General features: G+C 48.4%; 1 protein-coding gene across 3 annotated transcripts in view; it reads left to right on the top strand.

The window, feature by feature from the left end:
• Window positions 1–15,727, top strand: part of LOC144597819 (pre-B-cell leukemia transcription factor 1-like) — a 252,279-nt gene extending 236,552 nt beyond the window's left edge. For all 3 annotated transcript variants that reach the window (XM_078407441.1, XM_078407440.1, XM_078407442.1), the window contains exon 10: window positions 15,551–15,727. In XM_078407441.1, coding sequence (XP_078263567.1) covers window positions 15,551–15,643 — 93 coding nt within the window. In that variant the 3' untranslated portion in view covers window positions 15,644–15,727. The remainder of the gene's footprint in view (window positions 1–15,550) is intronic.
• Window positions 15,728–22,262: the final 6,535 nt, after the last annotated feature.

Here is a 22,262-nt window from a genome sequence, read left to right as displayed (position 1 = left end):
CAAATACACTGATGTCACGTTGGTTTAGTTTAGAGATACAGATGTTAGTGAGGCCACATTTAGAGTATTGTGTTCACTTTTGGGCACCATTTTATAGGAAAGCTATTGTCAAACTGGAAAGGGGGCAGAGAAGAATTACGAGGACGTTGCCAGGACTCAAGGGCCTGAGCTGTAGGGAGAGGTTGAGCAGCCTAGGATTCTATTCCTTGGAGCACAGGAGGATGCAGGGTGATCTTAAATCATGAGAGGAATAAATCAGGTAAACACACAGAATCTCTTGCCCGGAGTAGGGGAATCGAGAACCAGAGGACAAAGAACATGGGGGGGGGATGATTTAATAGGAACCTGAGCGATAACTTTATTACACAAAGGGCCGTGGGTGTATGGAACGAACTGCTGGAAGGGGCAGTTGTGGCAGATACTATGGCAACGTTTAAGAAACAATTAGATAGGTATGATAGGGTAGGTTTAGAGGGATATGAACCAAACACAGGCAGGTGGGACTAGTGGTGATGGGACATGTTGGTCGGTGTGGGGAAGTTGGGCCAATGGTCTGTTTCCATGCTGTTTGACTCTCTGACTCTATCTCCCTAAACTCCAGCAGGGTACCAGAAGATTGAAAAACAGCCATTGTTTTGTTCCAAAGAAGGATATTGGCAGAAGGCAGAGAATTAAAGGCTAGTTAGTCCAACAACTATTATTGACAATGATGCTGGGGTCAATAATCAAAGAGGAAACAGCTAATCATTTAGGAAGGCTAAATATAATTAAACCTGGTTAACATGTTTGTATGAAAGGAATTATATTTGCCAAATTTGCTCACATGCCTTGAAGATGTAACAGGAGAGAGCAGTAACCTTGTATGTCGTGTATTTAGATTTGCAAAAAGCCATTGACAAGGTGTCACATAAAGGGCTGGTACCTAAATTACGAAGCCAAGCTACCGGAGAAAGTGTGTAAACATGGATTGAGAACTGGCTGACCCGTAGAAAACTGAGACTTGGAATAACTGGGTCATTTTCAGGTGGGAGGGATGTGGAGTTCATCCAGGGATCGTTTCTTGGCTGTAAGTTGTTTATCAGTTACATTAATGGCCTGAGGTTTACAAATTTGCCGACGGTAAAGGTGGAGAGATGGTTGGACATTGTGATCCTGCAATGCTATAGGGATGGGCTGGGCGACTGGGTGAAATGGAGTTTAATGCGAGGAAGTGAGAGGTCATGTACTTTGATTAGAGCCACATGGTGGTGCAGCAGTAAAGTTGCTCCCTTGCAGCGCAAGAGACCCGGGTATGCTATTGACTCCAGGTGCTTGTCTATATGGGGTTAGTACGTTCTTCCGTTATCCCGCGTTTTCCTCAGGAACTCCGGTTTCCGTCCTTACTCCAAGGGCGTACAGTTTTGTATGTTAATTGGCTTGGTAAAATTGTAAATTGTCCCGAGTGTGCAGGACTGTGTTAATGTGCGGGGATCGCTGGATGTGTGAGGATCGCGTGGACTTGGTGGGCCGAAGGGCCTGTTTCCGCGTTGTATCTCTAAACTAAACTAAACTGAGAGGAATAAATAAGTGGATTGAAATCGAAATGGAGAGAGACTGCAAATAGACAATAGACAATAGACAATAGGTGCAGGAGTAGGCCATTCAGCCCTTCGAATGAAGTTCGAAGGGATCAAGGTGTCCAAGTTCATGCATCACAGAAGTTCGCAGGCAGGTTCAACAAGTCGATAAGAAGGCAAAATGACATGTTGGCAAAGGGATGGGAGTTAGGTACAAGGAGAATTTGTTGCAGTTGTAAAGGGTGTTGATGAGGCCACACCTGGAGGATTGTGCACAGTTTTGGAACCTTTACCTAAAAAATAGTAACACTGGAGGCCGTCCAATGCAGATTCAACAGGCTAATCCTTGGATGAGAAGGTTGTCCTTTCAATAAAGACTGAGTAGTTTGGATCTGTATTCCTCTAAATTTAGAAGAATGAAAGGTGAGCTTATTCAAGTATGTCAGATCCTAAGGGGGCTTGACAGGGTAGATGTTGAGCTACCCACAAGTGGGAGAACCTTGAACGAGGCAACACTTGCAAAATAAGGGGTTGAAAATTTAGATTTAAGGTACGTAGACATCCTACAGTGGTGACCACCTGGGACTCTCTGCCCCAGTAGGTGATAGCTTGGATCATTAGAAGTATTGTAAGCAGAGGTACATATGTTTGATAGATTGAGGAGAAATGGCACAGGAGAGGAGCTGAGGCAGTACAGATTAGTCATGATCATATTAAATGTTGGGTCTAGTCACATGGGGTTAGGAGGGAGAGATAGATCAACCATGATGGGCCGAATGGCCTAATCCTGTTCCTATCACATGATCTTATGACCTCATGCTCCTCTTATTTTTTGTGTTCCTGAGTACATTAGCAGTTTATTTACTTCTCTCTCGCTGTTTCTCTTCCTCTTTGCTCTTTTTACCTTTTTCTCGTTCACTTGCTCATGCTCAATCTCTCATTCTCTTGCCCATTCTCGTTCATTCTCTCATGACTTCTCACTCGCTCTCCCACTCCCTCTCTCGCCGTTTCCTTTTCTCCCTCTCTCATCTCCCCCACTCTGTCTCTCTTTGCTCTCCATCTCTTATTCTCTTTCTCCCTCTCTTTATCTTATCTCTCCCACACACTCTCTCTCTCTCTCCCACACTTCCACTTTCTCCCTCTCCCCCACACTCTCATTCTCATTCTCATTCTCTCTCTCGCTCTCTCTCTCTCTCTCCCTCTCACTCACATCCACTCTCTCTCTCTCTCTCTCTCTCTCTCTCTCTCGCTCTCTCCTCTCGCCCACCCTCGCCCCATCTCTCTTGTCTCCCTTTCCCGTGCCCTCATTATTCCGAGCTGGAGGGCAGGCTTTAAAAGCGGCCTCTTGTCACGTCTCCTGCATCGTGCTTGTCAGTTGGTCCCAGCGCCGCAAGACATCCTGTGTTGGAGTGGGGTGGGGGCTGTGGTGGGGGGATGGGGGGTGTGGTGGGTGGTGGGGGGGGGGTTTGGGGCTGGTGGGGGGATGGGCGATGTGGTTTGGTGGGGAGGGGGGGGTGGGTGTGTGGGGCGGTGGGGGCAAGGGCGAGAGCCAGGAAGGTCAGTGAAGGGGAGTGAAGGCTAGATGAACAGCTTCATCTGTCAAGCTTCATGACTACCTGTGGGTGCAGGCTGGCATCATGGGGTGTGAGAGAGAGTGTGAGAGAGAGAGAGAGAGAGAGAGAGAGAGAGAGAGAGAGAGAGAGAGAGAGAGAGAGAGAGAGAGAGAGAGAGAGAGAGAGAGAGAGAGAGAGAGAGAGAGAGAGAGAGAGAGAGAGAGAGAGAGAGAGAGAGAGAGAGAGAGAGAGAGAGAGAGAGAGAGAGAGAGAGAGAGAGAGAGAGAGAGAGTGTGTGTGAGAGAGAGTGAGGAGGTCGGTAAAGGGAAGGATGAAACCTTGTTTCCAGGTGGCAACAGGCAGGGCACAGCCCCACTCAACATCAACATCCCCACCTCCCCTCGTCAGCTCCCCCTCCCTCTCCTCGGTCATCACCGGACGCAGCCTCGCCGCAGTTCCCCTGCACACCAGGAATCACCCCCTCCCCCACCTCCCACTCCCCCTGCCCCCCTGCCCTGCCATGCCAGCAGTTTGCTGTACTGTTCCTGCTGCGTGGCCTTGCAAATTCACAGCGACAAGCTGTGTGGTGCTGGGGAAAATTGATACGACAGAGACTGCCAGAGCCCTGGTTCCAAAGAGGACAGCAATCCAACTGCATTTCTCAGATCACACATCCCACCTCTCAGCGGGTGTGACAGCAGGCCGGGGGGGGGGGGGGGTGCAGGGACAGTCCGGTCCCAGACACACACGCACACAGAGCAACGAGGACTGGCGGGCCACATCCACTCCATCGCTTCAGGTCACTGCTGCCGTCCCTCGTGCGAGATGTCCCACAAGATCAATTTTCCCATTTGCCGTGAGATGTTGACGAATCTTTATTATTGTGCACTCTCCATATTTAAAAATAGATTGTGGAATGACATTTGCAAACTTGAGACCTTCTCTATATATCCCTCGGCTTCACATTTCGCACTTCTCTCCTCATCTCACAGCCTTTTGTCTTCTTCCCATCTCTGGCATTTGTCCAACTAACCGCCAATAAAGACCATCCCTCCCTGTCACCTCTATTCACTTGCCTGTCTTTGTCTCACCCTCACCTCTCTTTTAGCTTCCTCCTCTCCCCCCTATAACACTCGACCTGAAGCGTCCCAACCCGAAACGTAGCCTATCCTCCAGAGATGCTGCCTGACCCGTTGAATTACTCCAGCATTTTGCATCCTTGTAGAGACATGGAATTATATTTGCCAGTTTACAAAAGCACTGGAGTAACTCAGCGGGTCAGGCAGCATCCCTGGAGAACATGGATAGGTGATGTATCCAGTCAGTCTGACGAAGGGTCTTCATGCAGTGTGGAAACTGGCACTTTGACCCAACTTGCCCACACCAACCGACATGCCCCATCTACAGTAGTCCTACCTGCCTGTGTTTGGCCCATATCCCTCTAAACCTATCTTAACCATACACCTGTTTAAATGTTTTCTAAATGTTGTGATTGTCTCAATTACCTCCTCCGGCAGCTTGTTCCATATACCCAAAACCCTTTGTGTAAAAAAAGTTGGTCATTAAATCTTTCCCCCTCACCTTAAAACTATGTCCTCTGGGTCTTGATTCCCCTGGGTAAAGATTGTGCATCGACCCTATCGCTCTAATTTTCCCAATCAGTTCCCCACGTACACGAATCCTACACTAATCCCGTTTTTTCCTATTTTATTCTCCCCACACTCCCTTCAACATCTCCAAGATTCTACCACTCACCCATGCACGAGGGGTAAATTATGACCAATTATAGTCAATGCAGCCAATTGACCCACACAAGCTTGGGAAATGGGAGGAAGCTGGAGCATCCTAAGGAATTGTGTGTGGTCACAGGGGGAATGTGCAAACTCCACACAGATGGTTCACGATGGAACATGGGCCGCTGGCGTTGTGTGATAGCAGCTCTACTGACTCTGCCACTGTATTGCCCTGTGGTAAATGATCACAAAGAACAGATTATTTGACATCCATTGTTCTCTAAATACTCCACTTTTGGGGAATATCCTTGCCGTGCGTCTGGGTCCAGCCTGGTTCATATTGATTAGTCAACAGATCCATTATGGTCTCAGGATGTTGGAAGCAGAACAATTTTTTTTTGCTAATGCTATTTTTACTGTTCGCTTTTGAGGAGAGAATAGTAAACTGTGACACTTTGGAGGATTTTTTTTCATGTGAATAATTTGAAAAATGTTCTCTATTAATATTAATCTATTTCTATCACATTGTCATTCATTAACCCCTATCCCCAGCATCTCTGTCCTTTGAAATAATCTTATCCATTGGCAGTGTCATTTTAAACTCTGTGCTCAGCACTGCTGTGTGTGTGTGTGCGTGCGTGTTTATGTGTGTATGTATTTCTAAGTGTGTATGTTTGTTTCTGTGCGTGAGGGTGTGAGTGTGTGAGTGTATGTGAGTGTGTGTATGTACGTGTGTGTGCGTGTGTTTCTGTGTATATGTTTGTTTCTGTGTGTAGGTGCATGTGTTTCTGTGTGCCTGTGTTTGTTTCTGTGTGTGTGGGTGTGCGTTTGTGTGTGTGTGTGTGCGCATGTGCGTGTACACGTGTGGCTGTGAGTGTGCGTCTACATGTGTCTTCCTCCACTGATGTGGGTCCAGGCTCCATCACACACGCACGCAGTCACCCCCTTGCCAGCAGCCTGTTATGGAATTTGAATCCCAGCTCCCTCACAGTTACAACCGTGAGCAGTTTCGGTTTGACGCCTTTATTCCCATGTCTCTCTCTCTCTCTCTGCCTCGCTCTTTCATTCTCTTTGTCTCTGCCTCCTCCCAGCCCCTGCTTGCCCTGTCCCCACCCCTGACATACAGACACTGGCAGTCAGGAAGGCGAGCTCTCGACATGCAGCCAAACACTCCGTAGCCCTGTCTTACAGTGTCACATCAGAAGCTAGTCAATAAGGATCTATGAAAGCTTTCAGTGCAGCCCTGTCAGGGCAAATGATAGTCACAATAATGGCGTGTATCAGGAGAGATTAATGAAATGCTGGTGAAGAACCCACCCAGCCTTTGTAGCTTCACTCTCTTCCTGCTCTGTCCCCACTCTGCTGGCTGGTTTCCCTTTGCCTACAGATCCTTCTGCCACTTGAAGTGACCCCTCCATTGCTGCTCTATCCAGCTCTTTTCCAGTTGCTAATGGCTGGTCAATAGAAGGGCTCTCTCCACCCTCCCACTAACCTCCCATGCACCCACTCCCTGAGCCTGGAAGCCCAGGTTATCTACACAATAGACAATAGGTGCAGGAGTAGGCCATTCAGCCCTTCGAGCCAGCACCACCATTCAATGTGATCATGGCTGATCATTCTCAATCAGTACCCCGTTCCTGCCTTCTCCCCATACCCCCTGACTCCGCTATCCTTAAGAGCTCTATCCAGCTCTCTTGAATGCATTCAGAGAATTGGTCTCCACTGCCTTCTGAGGCAGAGAATTCCACAGATTCACAACTCTCTGACTGAAAAAGTTTTTCCTCATCTCAGTTCTAAATGGCCTACCCCTTATTCTTAAACTGTGGCCCCTTGTTCTGGACTCCCCCAACATTGGGAACATGTTCCTGCCTCTAACGTGTCCAACCCCTTAATAATCTTATACGTTTCGATAAGATCTCCTCTCATCCTTCTAAATTCCAGTGTATACAAGCCTAGTCGCTCCAGTCTTTCAACATATGAAAGTCCCGCCATTCCAGGAATTAACCTAGTACAACTCCAGTACTCTGTGAAGATATCTTCTTTGGATCTGTGCTTGGGCGCCCCAATGATTTCACAACAGCCCTTGTGTGAAGATAGAAAACAGGAGCAGGAGCAGGCCACTCGGCCCTTCAGGCTTGCTCAGTCATTCAATGTGATCAACAACAACAACAGTTCAACAGAGCTTTATTTGTCATTCGGTACCAAGGTACCGAACGAAACTACATAGCAGTCACACACAAAAAAGACCACAAGACACATGACCCCCAACACAAACATCCATCACAGTGACTCCAAACACTCCCTAACTGTGATGGAGGCAACAAAACTTCCACTCTCTTCCCCACGCCCACAGACAGACAGCTCGTCCCCGACCGACCCGCACAGTCCCCGCAAGGGGATGGAAGTCCCCGCGGCCGAGTCGCACCGGGCGCTGAGACGTCTCGCAGCCGAACCGGGCGATGGAAGGCCCCGCGACCGAGCCGTGCGCAGCTAAGTCCCGCGGCCGAGCCGCACCGGGCAATGTTAGGCCCCGCGGCCGAGCTGCACCGGGCGATGTTAGGCCCCGCGGCCAAGCCGCACCGGGCACTGTTAAGTCCAGCGGCCGAGCCGCACCAGCGATGAAAAGTCCCGCGGCCGAGCCGCGCCGGGCGATGTTAGGCCCCGCAGCCCGGGCACTGTTAAGTCCCGCGGCCGAGCCGCACCAGTGATGTTAGGCCCCGCGGCCGAGCCGCACCGGGCACTGTTAAGTCCAGCGGCCGAGCCGCACCAGCGATGTTAGGCCCCCGCGGCCGAGCCGCACCGGGCGATGGAAGGCCCTGCGGCCAAGCCGCACCGGGCACTGTTAAGTCCAGCGGCCGAGCCGCACCGGGCGATGGAAGGCCCCGCGGCCAAGCCGCACCCCGCGCCGTGAGGAAGAGACCTAAAAGAGAAAGGTTTCCCCCACCCCCCCCCCACACCACCACCCCCCCCCCACCCACACCCCCCACACATACACAACCAAAAAAATACAAAAACCATCCCAACACCGACACACAACAAAAAAAAAGGAAAAAAGACGAACAGACTACTAGCGAGCCGCAGCCGTTAGAACTCATCCTCAATTACCATACAATATTCCCACCTTCTCCCTATATCCTTGGCACCTTTTGTGTCCAGAAAATATACAACTGTTTCCAGAAAGCACGAAACGTACGCTCTGGAGGATGGCTAATGTTATGCCTCTATTTGAGAAGGGCTGCAAGGAAAAGCCTGGGAACTATAGGCCCCTGAGCCTAACGTCTGTGGTAGGCAAGATCAGACCCAGGTCGTATTGAACAGAGTCCTTTCCCGACATTTTCACTGCAATCTGCAGCGACTCCTGAGAATGAAGATTGCAGTTCGGTACGATATGAACAGATAATATAAGGATTGATGGCTTGTCTGTTGAAACACATAAATTAGGTTTATTTACTATTTCCTGTAGGCTGTAAAGTATGTGTTTCCATTTGTCAGCTCCTTGGGTTTATTTCATGTTGTTTGTTGTTCCCCACGCCCCTCACTTGCAGTAATCAACAGGGGGGGGGGGTGGGGTGGGGGGCAGAGTGGAGTCAGGCTTTCCCCAGGGGTCAATACCAGGCTTCTGGCGGTGGAAGTAACTGAGGTGTCAGAGAACCCATCTTGTGATCTCCTCATTTTCAATCAAATTTCCATACTTTATCGTCACATGTACCTCGGAAGAGTGAAATTCTTTGTTTCACAAACAATCCGATAAAATCATACTGCACATTCATAGATAAGTACAAAAGTGCAACAATTATTGTGTAAGAATTGTAGACTTCACCGAGGCAGTATCAAAAGAGTCACCATGTTTCTAATGCCGACTTCTTGATAGTACAGAGTCCTATCTTGGCCTTTGAGTCCCATTGTGCAGGCGGCAACACTGGGCCAGTGTTGTAGGTGTTGACCTGGCCTGGAGATGCTGTTGGTGTCCTCCACCGCTGCTTTGCCTCTCCACACTGCTGGAGTCAGCATCTGATCCACTTGTTCTGCCTCCAGTGGTGTCCAGGCCAATGGTTGGCACCAGGTGTGAGTCCACCTTGGGCCCGGGCCTGCCGAACTCACTCAAAGCTCAGCGGGTTGGTCACCCATTGCAGAGAGGGAGAGGCGGAAGAGCTTCTACAACTTGGGCTGTGGTGGGTGCACATTGCCCCACCCCCCACCCTTCCCTTCCATCCAGCCAATCAGGCCCGTGCATGTGGTATGATTAGATCCCATCAACCAAGTGTTTTCGGCTGAAGACAGACACAAAAGGCTGGAGTAACTCACCGGGTTAGGCAGCATCTCTGGAGAAAAGGGGTAGACGACGTTTTGGGTCAAGACCCTTCTTGTTATTATATTTTGACCTTATCCTCTCTCTGGTAATAATAATAATAATATAATAATAATATTCATTTATTGTCATTGCAACGAGTACAACGAAATTAAAAAAACAGCCAATCCTGACGGTGCGTACAAACATATATGCAATAATGCAAAAACAAATAAATACATAAATACAATTAAATTAAGTACAAGATTTTTTAACGGTGTTGCCTAGTGCACAGGTAGTGTTCAGTTCTCGTATGGCCCTGGGGTAAAAACTGTTCTTAAGTCTGTTTGTTCGGGATTTGATTGACCTGAAACGTCGACCAGAGGGCAGATGAACAAACAGACGGTGGCCGGGGTGGGATGGATCTTTTATTATTTTGCCTGCTCTACTGAGGCAGCGCAGGCTGAACAGGTGCTCCAGGGAGGGCAGTGAGCAGCCGATGATTTTCTGGGCCGTCGTGATGACCCTCTGAAGGGCCTTCCTGTCCTTTTCTGAGCAGCTGGCATACCATGTGGTTATACAGTATGCCAGCACACTCTCGATGGAGCAGCGATAGAAGGACAACATGAGCTTCTCCTGCAGGTTGGTTTTCCTGGTTGACTTCTGATTTTGAAACCTGGATGCTCCAACCAGGAGAAACACCTGTGGTGTCAAGACCTGATTTTGTGCTTTACAATTCCGGTAAACTCAACAGAGTTCACACTCAGCCTTGCTTAACCTCTTGTGTGGGAAGAAACTGCAGATGTTGGTTTAAACAGAAGATAGGCACAAAATGCTGGGAGGGGAGAAGAGGGCACGAATCGTCCTTGATTGTGCTGGCGACTTTGTGCGGTTGACAGTGGCTCACATAGAAACATGGAAAATAGGTGCATAAGTAGGCCATTCGGCCCTTCGAGCCAGCACCGCCATTCAATATGATCATGGCTGATCATCCAAAATGAGTACCCCATTCCTGCTTTCTCCCCATATCCCTTGATTCCGTTTGCCCTAAGAGCTATTTCAAAATTTCTTGAGTTACACTTGGGTTACACTTAACCCTTGTCATCGGGCAAGCAGTGCACCATAGCATGGGACAGCTCACAGCTGAAGCACTCTCCTCATGCCCCCCCCCCCCCCCCTCAGCTTGAAGCACCCATTCTCCACGTGACCGAGGACATGGCTGATGTTCATTTCTCCAGAGATCAGGTCATTCAGAGGGCGGCACAGTGGCTCGAAGGAAGAGTTACTGCCCCACAGCGCCAAAGACCAAAGTTTGGTCCTGACTACGGATACTGTCTGTACGGAGTTTGTGCGTTCTCCCTGTGACCGTGTGGATTTTCTCCGGGTGCTCCGGTTTCTTCCCACATAACAAAGATGTGCAGGTTTGTAGGTGAATGCTGGGCCCAATGAGCATTTTACAAATTGGTTTAAAGAATTAAGAAATCTTAAACACATTTAGACACATGTTAAATCCTGCCCATGACCAATAACAGGGACTGTCCGACATCCACAGATTGTTCTCCGCGTCAGCCTCCCATGCACGGTCTGCCCTGTCACTGCCTTAATTGCCAGTGCATGCAGGCAATTCTTGGTAAATGAAAGCCCAATTGAATCTGAGCAAGAACACTCTGCCATCAGACTCTCCTCATTACGTTCCCCTATTCCACAGTGAAGTCTGATCCCACAACTAGTGGATGAAATGAACATGTTCCAAATCGTTTGCTGTTAACGCATAAACCCAGCTTGTGTAGGAAGGAACTGCAGATGCTGGTTTACACCGACGATAAAGCCTCAACATTATATCCCTGTTTTTATCTTCTAGTCTCGAAATAAATGCTAACATTGCATTTGCCTTCCTTTCTACCGATTCAACTTGCAAATTAACATTTTGGGAATCCTGCACCAGCATTCCCAAGTCCTTTGCACCTCAGATTTTGAATTCTCTCCCATTTAGAAATTAGTCTATGCCTTTATTCCTAATTCCAAAATGCATTGACTCCACACTTTGCTACACTGCATTCCATGTGCCACTTCTTTGCTCACTCTCCCATCCCATCCAAGTCCTTCTGCGGAGTCCCTGCCTTCTCTACACTACTGCTCCTCCAACTATCTTTATATCAGCTGCAAACCTGGCCACAAAGCCTTCAATTATACTTAAAGGGATGACAGTGGAGATGCAATGGCGAAGATTTAAAGACCGCATGGATGAACTCCAGAAATTGTTCATCCCTGTCTGGCGAAAAAATAAAACTGGGAAGGCGGCTCAACCATGGCTGACGAGGGAAGTCAAGGATAGTGTTAAAGCCAAGGAAGAGGCATATAGATTGGCCAGAGGAAGCGGCAAACCAGGGGACTGGGAGAAATTTAGAACTCAACAGAGGAGGACAAAGTGGTTAATTAAGAGGAGGAAAAAGAGCATGAAAGAAAGCTTGCGAGAAATATAAAAACTGACTGTAAAGGTTTCTAAAGGTATGTAAAAAGGAAAAGATTAGTGAAGACGAATGTAGGTCCCTTACAGTCAGACAGGTGAATTTATAATGGGAAACAAGGAAATGGCAGAACAGTTAAATGAGTACTTTGGTTCTGTCTTCACTAAGGAAGACACAAACAATCTCCCCGAAATACTAGGGGACCGAGGATCTAGTGGGAGGGAGGAACTGAAGGGAACCCACATTAGTCAGGAAATGGTGTTAGGTAAACTGTTGGGACTGAAGGCAAGTAAATCCTCAGGGCCTGATGGTCTGCATCCTGGAGTACTCAAGGAGGTGGCCCTAGAAATCGTGGATGCATTGGATCATTTCCCAATGTTCTCTCGACTCTGGATCATTTCCTGAGGACTGGAGGATAGCCAATGTAATTCCACTTTTTAAGAAAGGATGGAGCAAGAAAACGGGGAATTATAGACCAGTTAGCCTTACATCGGTAGTGGGGAAGATGCTGGAGTCGATTATTAAAGATGTTATAGCAGCGCATTTGGAAAGCAGTGACAGGATTGGTCAAAGTCGGCATAGATCTATGAAGGGGAAATCATGCTTGACTAATCTTTTGGAATTTTTTGAGGATGTAACAAGTAGAATGGATACAGGAGACCCAGTGGATGTGGTGTATCTGGACTTTCAAAAAGCCTTTGACAAGGTCCCACACAAGAGTAGTGTGCAAAATTGGAGCACATGGTATTGGGGGTAGGGTAATGACGGATAGATAACTGGTTGGCAGACAGGAAACAAAGAGTAGGAATTAAAGGGTCCTTTTCAGAATGGCAGGCAGTGACTAGTGGAGTGCCGCAAGGCTCGGTGCTGGGACCCCAGTTGTTTACAATATATATTAACGATTTAGACGAGGGAATTAAATGTAACATCTCTAAGTTTGTGGATGACACAAAGCTGGGTGGCAGTGTGAGCTGCGAGGAGGATGCTATGAGGCTGCAGGGTGATTTGGATAGGTTGGGTGAGTGGGCAGATGCATGGCAGATGCAGTATAATGAGGATAAATGTGAGGTTATCCACTTTGGTGGCAAGAACAGGGAGGCAGGTTATTATCTGAATTGTGTCAGATTAGGAGGTGCTTGTACTTCAGTCACTGAAAGTAAGCATGCAGGTACAGCAGGCAGTGAAGAAAGCTAATGGCATGTTGGCCTTCATTGCAAGAGGACTTGAGTTTAGGAGCAAGGAGGTCCTGCTGCAGTTGTACAGGGCCCTGATGAAACCGCACCTGGAGTATTGTGTGCAATTTTGGTCTCTTAATTTGAGGAAGGCCATTATTGCTATTGAGGGAATGGAACGTAGGTTCACCAGGTTAATTCCAGGGATGGAGGGACTGACGTATGATGAAAGAATGGGTCGACTGGGCTTGTATTCGTTGGAATTTAGAAGGATGAAGGGGGGTGATGGAGGGCGTAGACGAGGTTCTGGTGAAGCAGAAACCTGATCATAGATCAACTGGGGCAAAGCCTGTAAACTGCATTGTAATTCTATGCAATTACCCACAGTGTTTCTCAGTGCTACAGTCACTGTACCAAACCAAACAGTTTGTGCTGTTATTCCATTATACTGGGAGTCATATTGGAAAATGTATTGAAAATACGAACACTGAACAGATTAAGTGGGAAAGTGACCATCAGCCCTTTACAGGGTCCGATGACCTAGTCAAGTCTTATGTGTATGTATGTAAGTGTGAATGTATGGAGTGGTGGTGTGTGTTTGTGTGTATTTATGTGTGCAAGTGTGCTTGTTCTCAGCTTGTGTGGGTGCTGGTGTGTGTATGAATGTCAACAATGTCTATGTGCATGTGTGCCTATATGTATGCTTGCATGTGTGCATGTGTATGTGTGTGTTTGTGGCTCTTCGTGCGTATTTGTCTTTGTGTGTCTTTATTGTTGTGTGTGTGTGTGTACGTGTTTTTGTGTATGTGTTTGTGTGTGTGCGTGCGTGTGTGCGTGTGTATGTATTTGTGTACGTGTTTGTGTACGTGTGTGTCTCTTTGTGCGTATTTGGCTTTGTGTGTCTTTGTGTGTGTGTGTACACGTGTGTGCGTGTGTATGTGCATGTGTACGTGTTTGTGTACGTGTGTGTCTCTTTGTGCGTATTTGTCTTTGTGTGTCTTTAGGTTTGTGTGAGCGTACATGTGTTTGTGTATGTGCTTGTGTATGTGTGTGTGTGTTTGTGCGTGTGTATTTGTTAGTGTGTGCATGTGTGTGTGTTTGTGCGTGTGTATTTGTTAGTGTGTGCATGTGTGTGTGTTTGTGCGTGTGTATTTGTTAGTGTGTGTATGTGTGTGTTTGTGTTGGAGTGTGTGGGTCTGTGGATGTGAGCGTGTGCATACACACACACACACTAATGGGAATACATGCACACATATTAACTGTGATTGGGTTCGACTCTCCTTACCGTAAAATAATAGGCTTCTGAATGAATGGCTGCCAGGAGACGTTTACTGGTGCTGCTCAGCTGATGGCATTTAAATCTTGACTAATGTCCCCAGTGCACTTCAATCTGCCTGCTTTCAGACACAAAATTGAGTCTGCTTTCTGCTCTGTATACTTAGCTTGCCATTGTGAAAGCAGTAATTTGTTGTAATAGGCTGTTTGCAGAGTTGTTCCACCATGACCTTTTGCAAGAGGGCTTGCTGGATAAGTCATTTGGATTCACTCCTTAAAGGGACCATGAGTTTCCTTGTTTAGGAAGGAACTGCAGATGCTGGTTTACATTGAAGATAGACACAAAATGCTGGAGTAACTCAGTAGGTCAGGCAGCATCGCTGGCGAAAAGGAGTAGGTGACATTTCAGGTCGAGGCCCTTCTTCAGTCCTGAAGAAGAGTCTCGACCCGAAACGTCACCTACCGAGTTACTCCAACATTTTGTGTCTATTTTCCATGAGTGTCCTTGTTGCTTCTGGAGATGCATCAGCATGGTCTGCAGGGGAGGCCCCTGTCTTACAAACTTTACTGAGTTATTTTAAGAGGTGAAGGAGATGATTGATGATGAACAGGGAGTAAACATTGGATGCATGGAGTTTCATAAAGCTTTCCACAAGGACCCTCATGGTGGGCTGATTAAAATTAAGGCACATTGGATCCATGGAGATTTGATGGATTGGATTTTAAATTGGCTTGGCCACAGAAGAATGGGGGTAGTGGTAGAAGGGTGTTATTCTGACTCGACATCCTTGAACAAAGATGTTCCACGAGGATCAGTGCTGGGACCTCTGCTGTTTGCAATATATATAAATGACAGACAAAAATGTAGCTGATTAGTAAGAAACAAGGAACTGCAGATATTGGTTTACAAAAAAAGGCACAATTTTGCAGTCTGTACACAGTGCGTGCATTCTCCCTGTAACCACGTGGGCTTTCTCCAGGTGCTCCGGTTTCCTCCCACATTCCACAAATGTACAGGTTTGTAGGTTGCTTTGGTAAAAATGGCCCTAGAGTGTAGGATAGCACAGACTTGGTGGGCGGAAGGGCCTGTTCCCTCGCTGATTCTGAAGTCTAACGTCTAAAGTTTTAGTGTGTATGTACTGATCTGTCTGTAACTTTGAAACCAGGCATCTTGTTCGAGATTCCAGCAAACTGTAACTTCTTGTGGGAACGTACTGCAAACAAACAGCTTGTCCAGAGGCTACCACAACGAGTACCATTCAATGAATCAACATTATCGGGGCATGGGGTGGTACAGTGGCGCAGTAGCGGAGTTGCTACCTTATGATCACCCCCTCATCCTCCTGCGCTCTAAGGAATATAACTCCAACTTGCCCAACCTCTCTAAATAGCTCAGGACCTCGAGTCCTGGCAACATCCTCGTAGCAACGTGAGCTTCTGTGTGAATGTTGGTACAATTAAGATTTGGAACCTTTTTTTTCTCAGACACTTCTTTCTCTTTGCAGACCAATGGCGGCTGGCAGGACGCGGCCACTCCCTCCTCCGTCACTTCACCGACAGAAGGACCTGGAAGTGTCCAGTCTGATACCTCCAACTGATCTCCGAGCAATGAGGCACCATGGCAGCCGATGGGCTTACACATTGCATTAGCCAAACGGACAGTGGGAAACGGGGGTGGTGGAAGATGGGGGGAAAGCGCGGGGGGGGGGGGGGGTTGGGGGGGGGGGGTTGGGAGGCAGATAAACCAGACACCCAATCAGCTTAGTGTTTCTAATGGTTTATGGCCATTTGAGGCAGTCGTTTCAGTACTTTTTCTCCATCTGGGTGTAGACACACTCACCTGGATGAGCTCAGCTTCAACTGCAATCCAGAAGTTCGGCATCATTCACGACAAGGCAATCCGCTTTATAGCCAGCCCATCCATTATCCTAAACATTCCCTCCCCCCCACCATTTGTGCTCGCTGGCTCCAGTGCGCACCATCCACAAAAGGCACCTCAGTTATTCATCTAGCCTACTCCGACTGTACTTGGAGGGGTCGGCACGACCCACAAATGCTACACTGCGAAGGGCGAGGCCGGCAGATGCACGGGAGCACCGTCCCCTGCAGGTTCCCCACCGTCACCTACCATGGAAATATCTACTGCCATTCCTTCATTGTCACTGGGTCTAAATCCTGGAACCTCTCCACAACGGCACGGTGGTAGCACCTTCACCAGAAGCACCAGCGGTTCAAGCAGGCTCATCGTCACCTTCTCAAGTGACACCTCCATACAGATACATGAGTAAAATGCCGCCATCCCTGTGGAGCTGCCAAACCCACCCCCATCTCCCATCTGACACTGATCCTATGCCATCTCTTCACATTGCCAACAGCCGATCTCCCCGGCCTAGGAAATGCACCCTGTTCAGACACATTGAGAGGCTGCCTTGATTTAATTGAGATTGAACAATTTCAGTAATAAAGTCCTACAGCAAGGAAACAGGCCCTTCAGCCCAACTGTCCAATGCTGACCAAGATGCCTCATCAAAGCTAGTCCCATTTGCCCACATTTGGCCCATATCCCGCTGAACCTTTCCTATCCATGTACCTGTCCAACTGTCTTTTAAATGTTGTTATTGTACCTGCCTCAACTACCTCCTCTGGCAGCTCATTCCATGTACCCACTACCCTCTGAGTGAAATAGTTGCCCCCTCAGGTTTATTTTAAATCTTTCCCCTCTCACATTAAACCTATGTCCTCTGGTTCTTGATTCCCTTACTCTGGGTAAAATAATCTGTACATTCACGCTATTAATTCTCCTCATCATTTTATACACCTCCACAAGATCATTCCCTTGGTCTCCAGCGCTCCAAGGAATACAGTCCTGGCTTGCCTAATCCCTCCTGTAGTTCAGGCTCTCGAATCCCAACACCATTTTTGTAAATCTTCTCTACACTCTTTCCAGTTTAATGCATCCTTCCTGTAGCAGCGTGACCAAAATTGAGGACAATTTGAAATGTGAGAACTAGTGGCTCCACCAAGCTTACATTTCAGGTGGCACAGTGGTGCTGTTAGTAGAGCAGCTGCCTCACAGCTCCAGCGAACCACTTAGATCTTGACCTTGGGTGCTGTCTGTGTGGAGTTTGCATGTTCTCTCTGTGGCTACAGGGGTTTCACTTCATTACTGCTGATGTACTCCCACATCGTGAAAGCACGCAGTTAGTAGGTTAATTGGCTGTTGTAAATCTCCCCGAGTGTGTAGATGGAATCTGAGGGGATTCGATGGGCAAGTGGGTGTGAATGTCAACAATTTTCTGCCCCGGAGGGGAATGGAGACTGAATCATTGGAGGTAATTAAAGAGAATGCAGATTAAAATTTGAAACATCATAATGTTGTTGCTTATGGGGAAATGCACAGAGGAGATGAAGTCTGATGCGAATCGGCCATGATCATATTGAATGGAGGGGAAAAAGGTCTTCTATCTCTTATGTTTTTGATTAAGATAGAACTGGTTACAGCGAAATACAGGCCCTCCCCTACATATAACCGCCTGACTTATGAACGTCCTGTACATGTGAACGAGCATTTGAGAGATGGGCGGGATGGGTGGGCGATGGATTTGTTGGCTTCACGGGTGGTAATGGGAATGGGGCAATGTCACGTGCCTTCTTTACCCCAATGCCCGGTCCACAGCCTCAACATTTGGGAGTGGGGGGGGTCAGGTTGGGCTGAGCTGAGCTGGGAGTGCTGAGCACACATGCTCGCTTACAGAACCAGAGAGGCCGGCTGGAGGCCATTCTTCCCACATCCACTTACTCTCCCATCGCAGGTGTTTCTGAGACCCCCACACGCCGTCCTTGTTCATTTGTGAAGAGTCCAGGTGAGGTACGGAATCCTGCCGTGTCCTAGGGGCCTCCAGTAAGTGGGACGGGTGGGAATGCTTTGAGGCATGGCAAGGTCTCGATGGACCCAATGTGGCTCCTTCCATGTTTGAAGGGAAATATGAGCACTTTGTTTCCACAAACAGAGAATGTTAAGCTCCTCAGATTGTGGAGGGGATGACACGGTCTCTGTGATGAAGCGTGAACAGGGTATGAGCTGCAATAGAGAGGGAAGCCCTCAACCTTCCCATGCCAACCAAGTAGCCCCATCGACCCTAGTCTCACCTGCCCCGTTTGGCCCATATCTCGAAACCTTTTCTGCCCATTGTTATTGTCCAAATGTCTTCTGGAATCCACCTCGGGAGAAAGAGAACGAGCAGCTAAGTAACAAGGTCAGGTGCAGTGGCAGGAAGGCAGGCAATGCCGATGGTGGGAGAGGACTAGGGTCGGCTGCCCTGGAGACCTCCGCAACGCTCCAACCATCCCCCTCCTGAGAAACAACTGGGAATTAAATCTCAGTCTCAGTGAAGGGGGAGTGTGCTTCATTGGAGATGGGTTTTAAGAAGCACCTGACCAATACGGATTGGCTCCAATTAAAGCACAACTTGGGCATCAGTTAAAGCAAGCTCCTGCGGCTGGATGTCTTGTGGTCGATACTGTATCTCTAACGTGTAAAGTCTAAAGTTCTCTCTACTGACTACAGTCAAACATAGGATCAAACTCCCTCCACTCTGCCCGCTTCTCACTGCCGCCATCCCCTCCCCTCCCAATAAATGCTCAGAAGTGGCGCAGCGGTCTCCGGGGTAACAACAGCTCGGCCTCCCCCAGCAGGCTTTGCCTGCCTTCCTGCCGCTGTATCTGACCTTGTCACTGCTGAGTAGTCACAAAGTTGCTCATTCACTTTCCTGTCGGCAAATTCTACCTTCCAATGGTTAGAGCTTTCGAGTCTCTCACTCGGAAAGAGTTTTAGACTGGTACATGGACAGGATAAGTTTAGAGGTTATGGGCCAAATGTGGGCAGGTAGGACAAGTGTAGATGGGGCAGCTTGGTCGGGATGGGACAAGTTGGCCCAAAGGTCCAGTTTCCGTGTTGTATCACTCTATGACTCTAATCCTCCTCATCAGGGGAACGAGCTGGCAACGTTCACAGAGCTATTCAACCCTTTGCACTCCTTAGTCTATCCACTCTAATCCCATTCCTTTAACCCCCCTGCCACGCTGCCCACATTCTCCATGATCCTGGTGAATGGTGGGGTAGGCTCAAAGGGCCTTCTCCTATTTCTCCATGAATCTGTGTTTGCCTGGTCTCCCTGTGATGAGATAGGTCTCCCCATGGGTGCTCTGGTTTCATCCCACATCCCAAAGGTCTGCTGGGAGATTAATTGGTTGCTGTAAATTATTCCCCAGTGTGCAGGTGAAAGGCAAGAAGATCAAAGGGGAATGGAGCAGCAAGTGGAGGGGGGGGGGGATGCTGCAAGGTTGTGGGGAAATAAGAGGGAGAGTGGGTTAAAGACACTGCCTCTGTGCTGTAATAGGTTGCTGCAATAGGTAAGGAGGACCAAGGGTTGATGGGGAACTGTTTGTCAATGCATTTTCCTTCAATCTTTAGGGTGAAAGGGAGCAAGCGATCTCTGAGTGGTAAATTGAGACCCTACCACCCAGCGAGTCCACGCTGACCATTGATTACCCATTCACACTAGTTCTATGTTATCTCAGTTTCGTATCCACTCCCTACACAATAGGGTCAATTTGCAGAGGTCAATGGACCTACAAACCCGCACGTCTTTGGCATGTGGAAGGGTTTGCAAGGAATGCGTCTGCCATCTGGAGGATGTAAGGGGCTTGTTTGGTCACACCGCCTCCCTGATGTCCCACCCCGTGACCCTGTCCACAGGGAGAACCTTGTGCACTGCTCCAGTCTTATCTCCTTCCTGGGCAGTTCATGCGATTGTGGGTGAGTTGCTTCCAATCTGGGTCCAGATGTAGCTAATGGAGTCAATGTGGGACATGCAGTCTGTGCTACTGGTGCGGCAAAGGGTGGGTGGATAGGTAGCTTGTGAGGTGCCCCATCCATCCACGTACACTGCCTACACTGGGCTTCTGTGTACTCTCAATGCACAGACTGGAGGTTCTCAATAACGTGTTGAATATCCCTTCTCCCCTTTGTGCAGTCGTGGGGCAGAGGTTCTCAGCAGTCGGAGGGGATGTCTCACAAACAACTCACCACACTGTCATGTCAACAGGCACATCCATGGAGACCATGAAAGGAAACCATAAAAAAGGAAGAGAAAGGACAAGAAAGGACCTTTAAAGAATTAAAAAACATTAAGCACAGGTCTTCCAGTTTTTCACACATTTCCCCACCCCAGAATTAATTTGCGCTATCTGGAACGGTTGTTTGAACATTTAAGTGTGAATGTTCTTGTACAGGGGATGGGGGAGAGAAGGGGGGTGGGGGGGTGGGAGGGGGTTAAACAAAGAACCAAAAATTGTCAAGAATTCCAGGTGTAATTCTGACGCTAACTGGCATGTGAATCCAATCTGACAGTTGTTTGCTAATCTCCGTGTTGCAGGTGGTATTCTGTCCTAGTAACAGTGCTCCATTTCTGTGTAAATCTCTTGCTAGTGCTGAACGACCCACACTTTTCCATCAGCTTCTTGTGTTCAGTGGTGACTGAGTAGAGGGCTCTTAGTTTCCCATTGTTTTATCTCGTGCTCACGGCTAACTCTACAGGTGATGTGGAAAGCAGCCTCTTCTAGTTGGACCGGGGATGGGGTGAGGGGCTCTTCAGTTCCAGCCTGAATCTAATTCCTGCACTTGATGTCCCCGTTTTTATCCCTCATGCCCACATTACAGGCCCTACCTCTGTTCCATGAAACCATTTTCTTGACTGGACCATCTACTGGTCCACCACCAATGTTCCAGTACCCTTGGTTCCAGAGCCTTGGCGTATTATCCATTTTGCCGGACTAGCAGAGGTCGTGGTATCTTGGGGTGGACGGCCGCGATGCCGACCCGCAAAGTCAGCCGTGGAAGTTGGAGTTTCAGAGCTCCGGCCGCAGAGGGCAAATTCAAACCACCGATCGGCGCACACGTCCTGTTGAGGCCGAGATCGGCCACCTCACCTGGCCTCGGCACCACGTTTTCGAGGGGACTTCCAGGGGAAATTTCAAGTCCGCTCTCCTAATGGTGTCCAGGTTAAAAGATGTGCCAAGACCACCAGTTGCCGGAAAATCGGTGGTGGACATGGGCCATGATTACTGACTTGCCAAGTGCTGCCCAGTCTTCCTTCCGAGTCCAAAGGTTATGGGCTTAATCCCCATTGGTGGAGTTTGAGGTCAACTTTGACCAAACTCCACAATGCAGCAAAGATGGAGGAATACACTGTAGGAAGTGCTGTCGTTTAGCGGTCTTTAACTTAAGAATAGACACAAAAAGCTGGAGTAACTCAGCGGGTCAGGGAGCATCTCCGGAGAAAAGGAATAGGTGACATTTCGGGTCGAGACCCTTGTTCAGACTGAGAGTCATGGGAGAGTGAAATGAGAGATATGAAAGGGTACAAGGAAAGAAATGAATGCAAGGTATGCAAAAGGAGCAATCAGAGCCAGGAACGATGATCAAGGATAGATGGAGCCCACAATGGTCCATTGTTGGCTGTGGAGAAGATGATAATGAGTGATACCAACAGTGAATCTCAGCAGGACGACAGTGACACTAGTACGGCAACTAAGATGGGGGAGGGACGGAGAGAGAGGGAAAGCAAGGGCTACTTGAAGTTAGAGAAATCAATATTCATGCCGTTGGGTTGTAAGCTGCCCAAGTGAAATACAGGATCCTGTTCCTCCAATTTCCCGTGTTTCCTCTCAGGTAGAGATTGACATGCTTGTGAAGAAGGGCTGGGCATTCATTACCAGTTCCTCTCAGTCTAAACCTCACTGATGCTGCTGGTGGCACCTGACCTGGCTGGTGGGGAGGTGGCTACAGGATGTCCTGTGATGTAGCAGAGGTTAAAGTTGAAGCCAGAACCCTTCATTGGCCCTGACATTCTCTGCACATTCTGAGACGATGAAAGGCATAACATAGATCCAAGTTGGAGATCGAGATCCAAGCACTCTCTTGCTCTGCTCAATTCAGTTTGGGACATGTGCTTGTCTACTTTCACTGGGACCCCCATTGCTTCAGCAGTGAGAGGTGAATGATGGGGAAAAGGGGGGACTTTGTCCTCATGTAGTCACTGGGGAGAGGTCTCACCTTGCCAAGTGTCACCTGGAATAAAATAAGAGGCCCCCGTCTTGAAACCAGTCCAATCCTGGACATCTGAAGGTTCTGGTTTCCACGGAACACAAAAGTGT

This window comes from Rhinoraja longicauda, chromosome 11 (assembly GCF_053455715.1).
Source record: "Rhinoraja longicauda isolate Sanriku21f chromosome 11, sRhiLon1.1, whole genome shotgun sequence".
NCBI lineage: Eukaryota > Metazoa > Chordata > Chondrichthyes > Rajiformes > Arhynchobatidae > Rhinoraja > Rhinoraja longicauda.
This window is presented reverse-complemented; position numbering and strand designations above follow the sequence as displayed.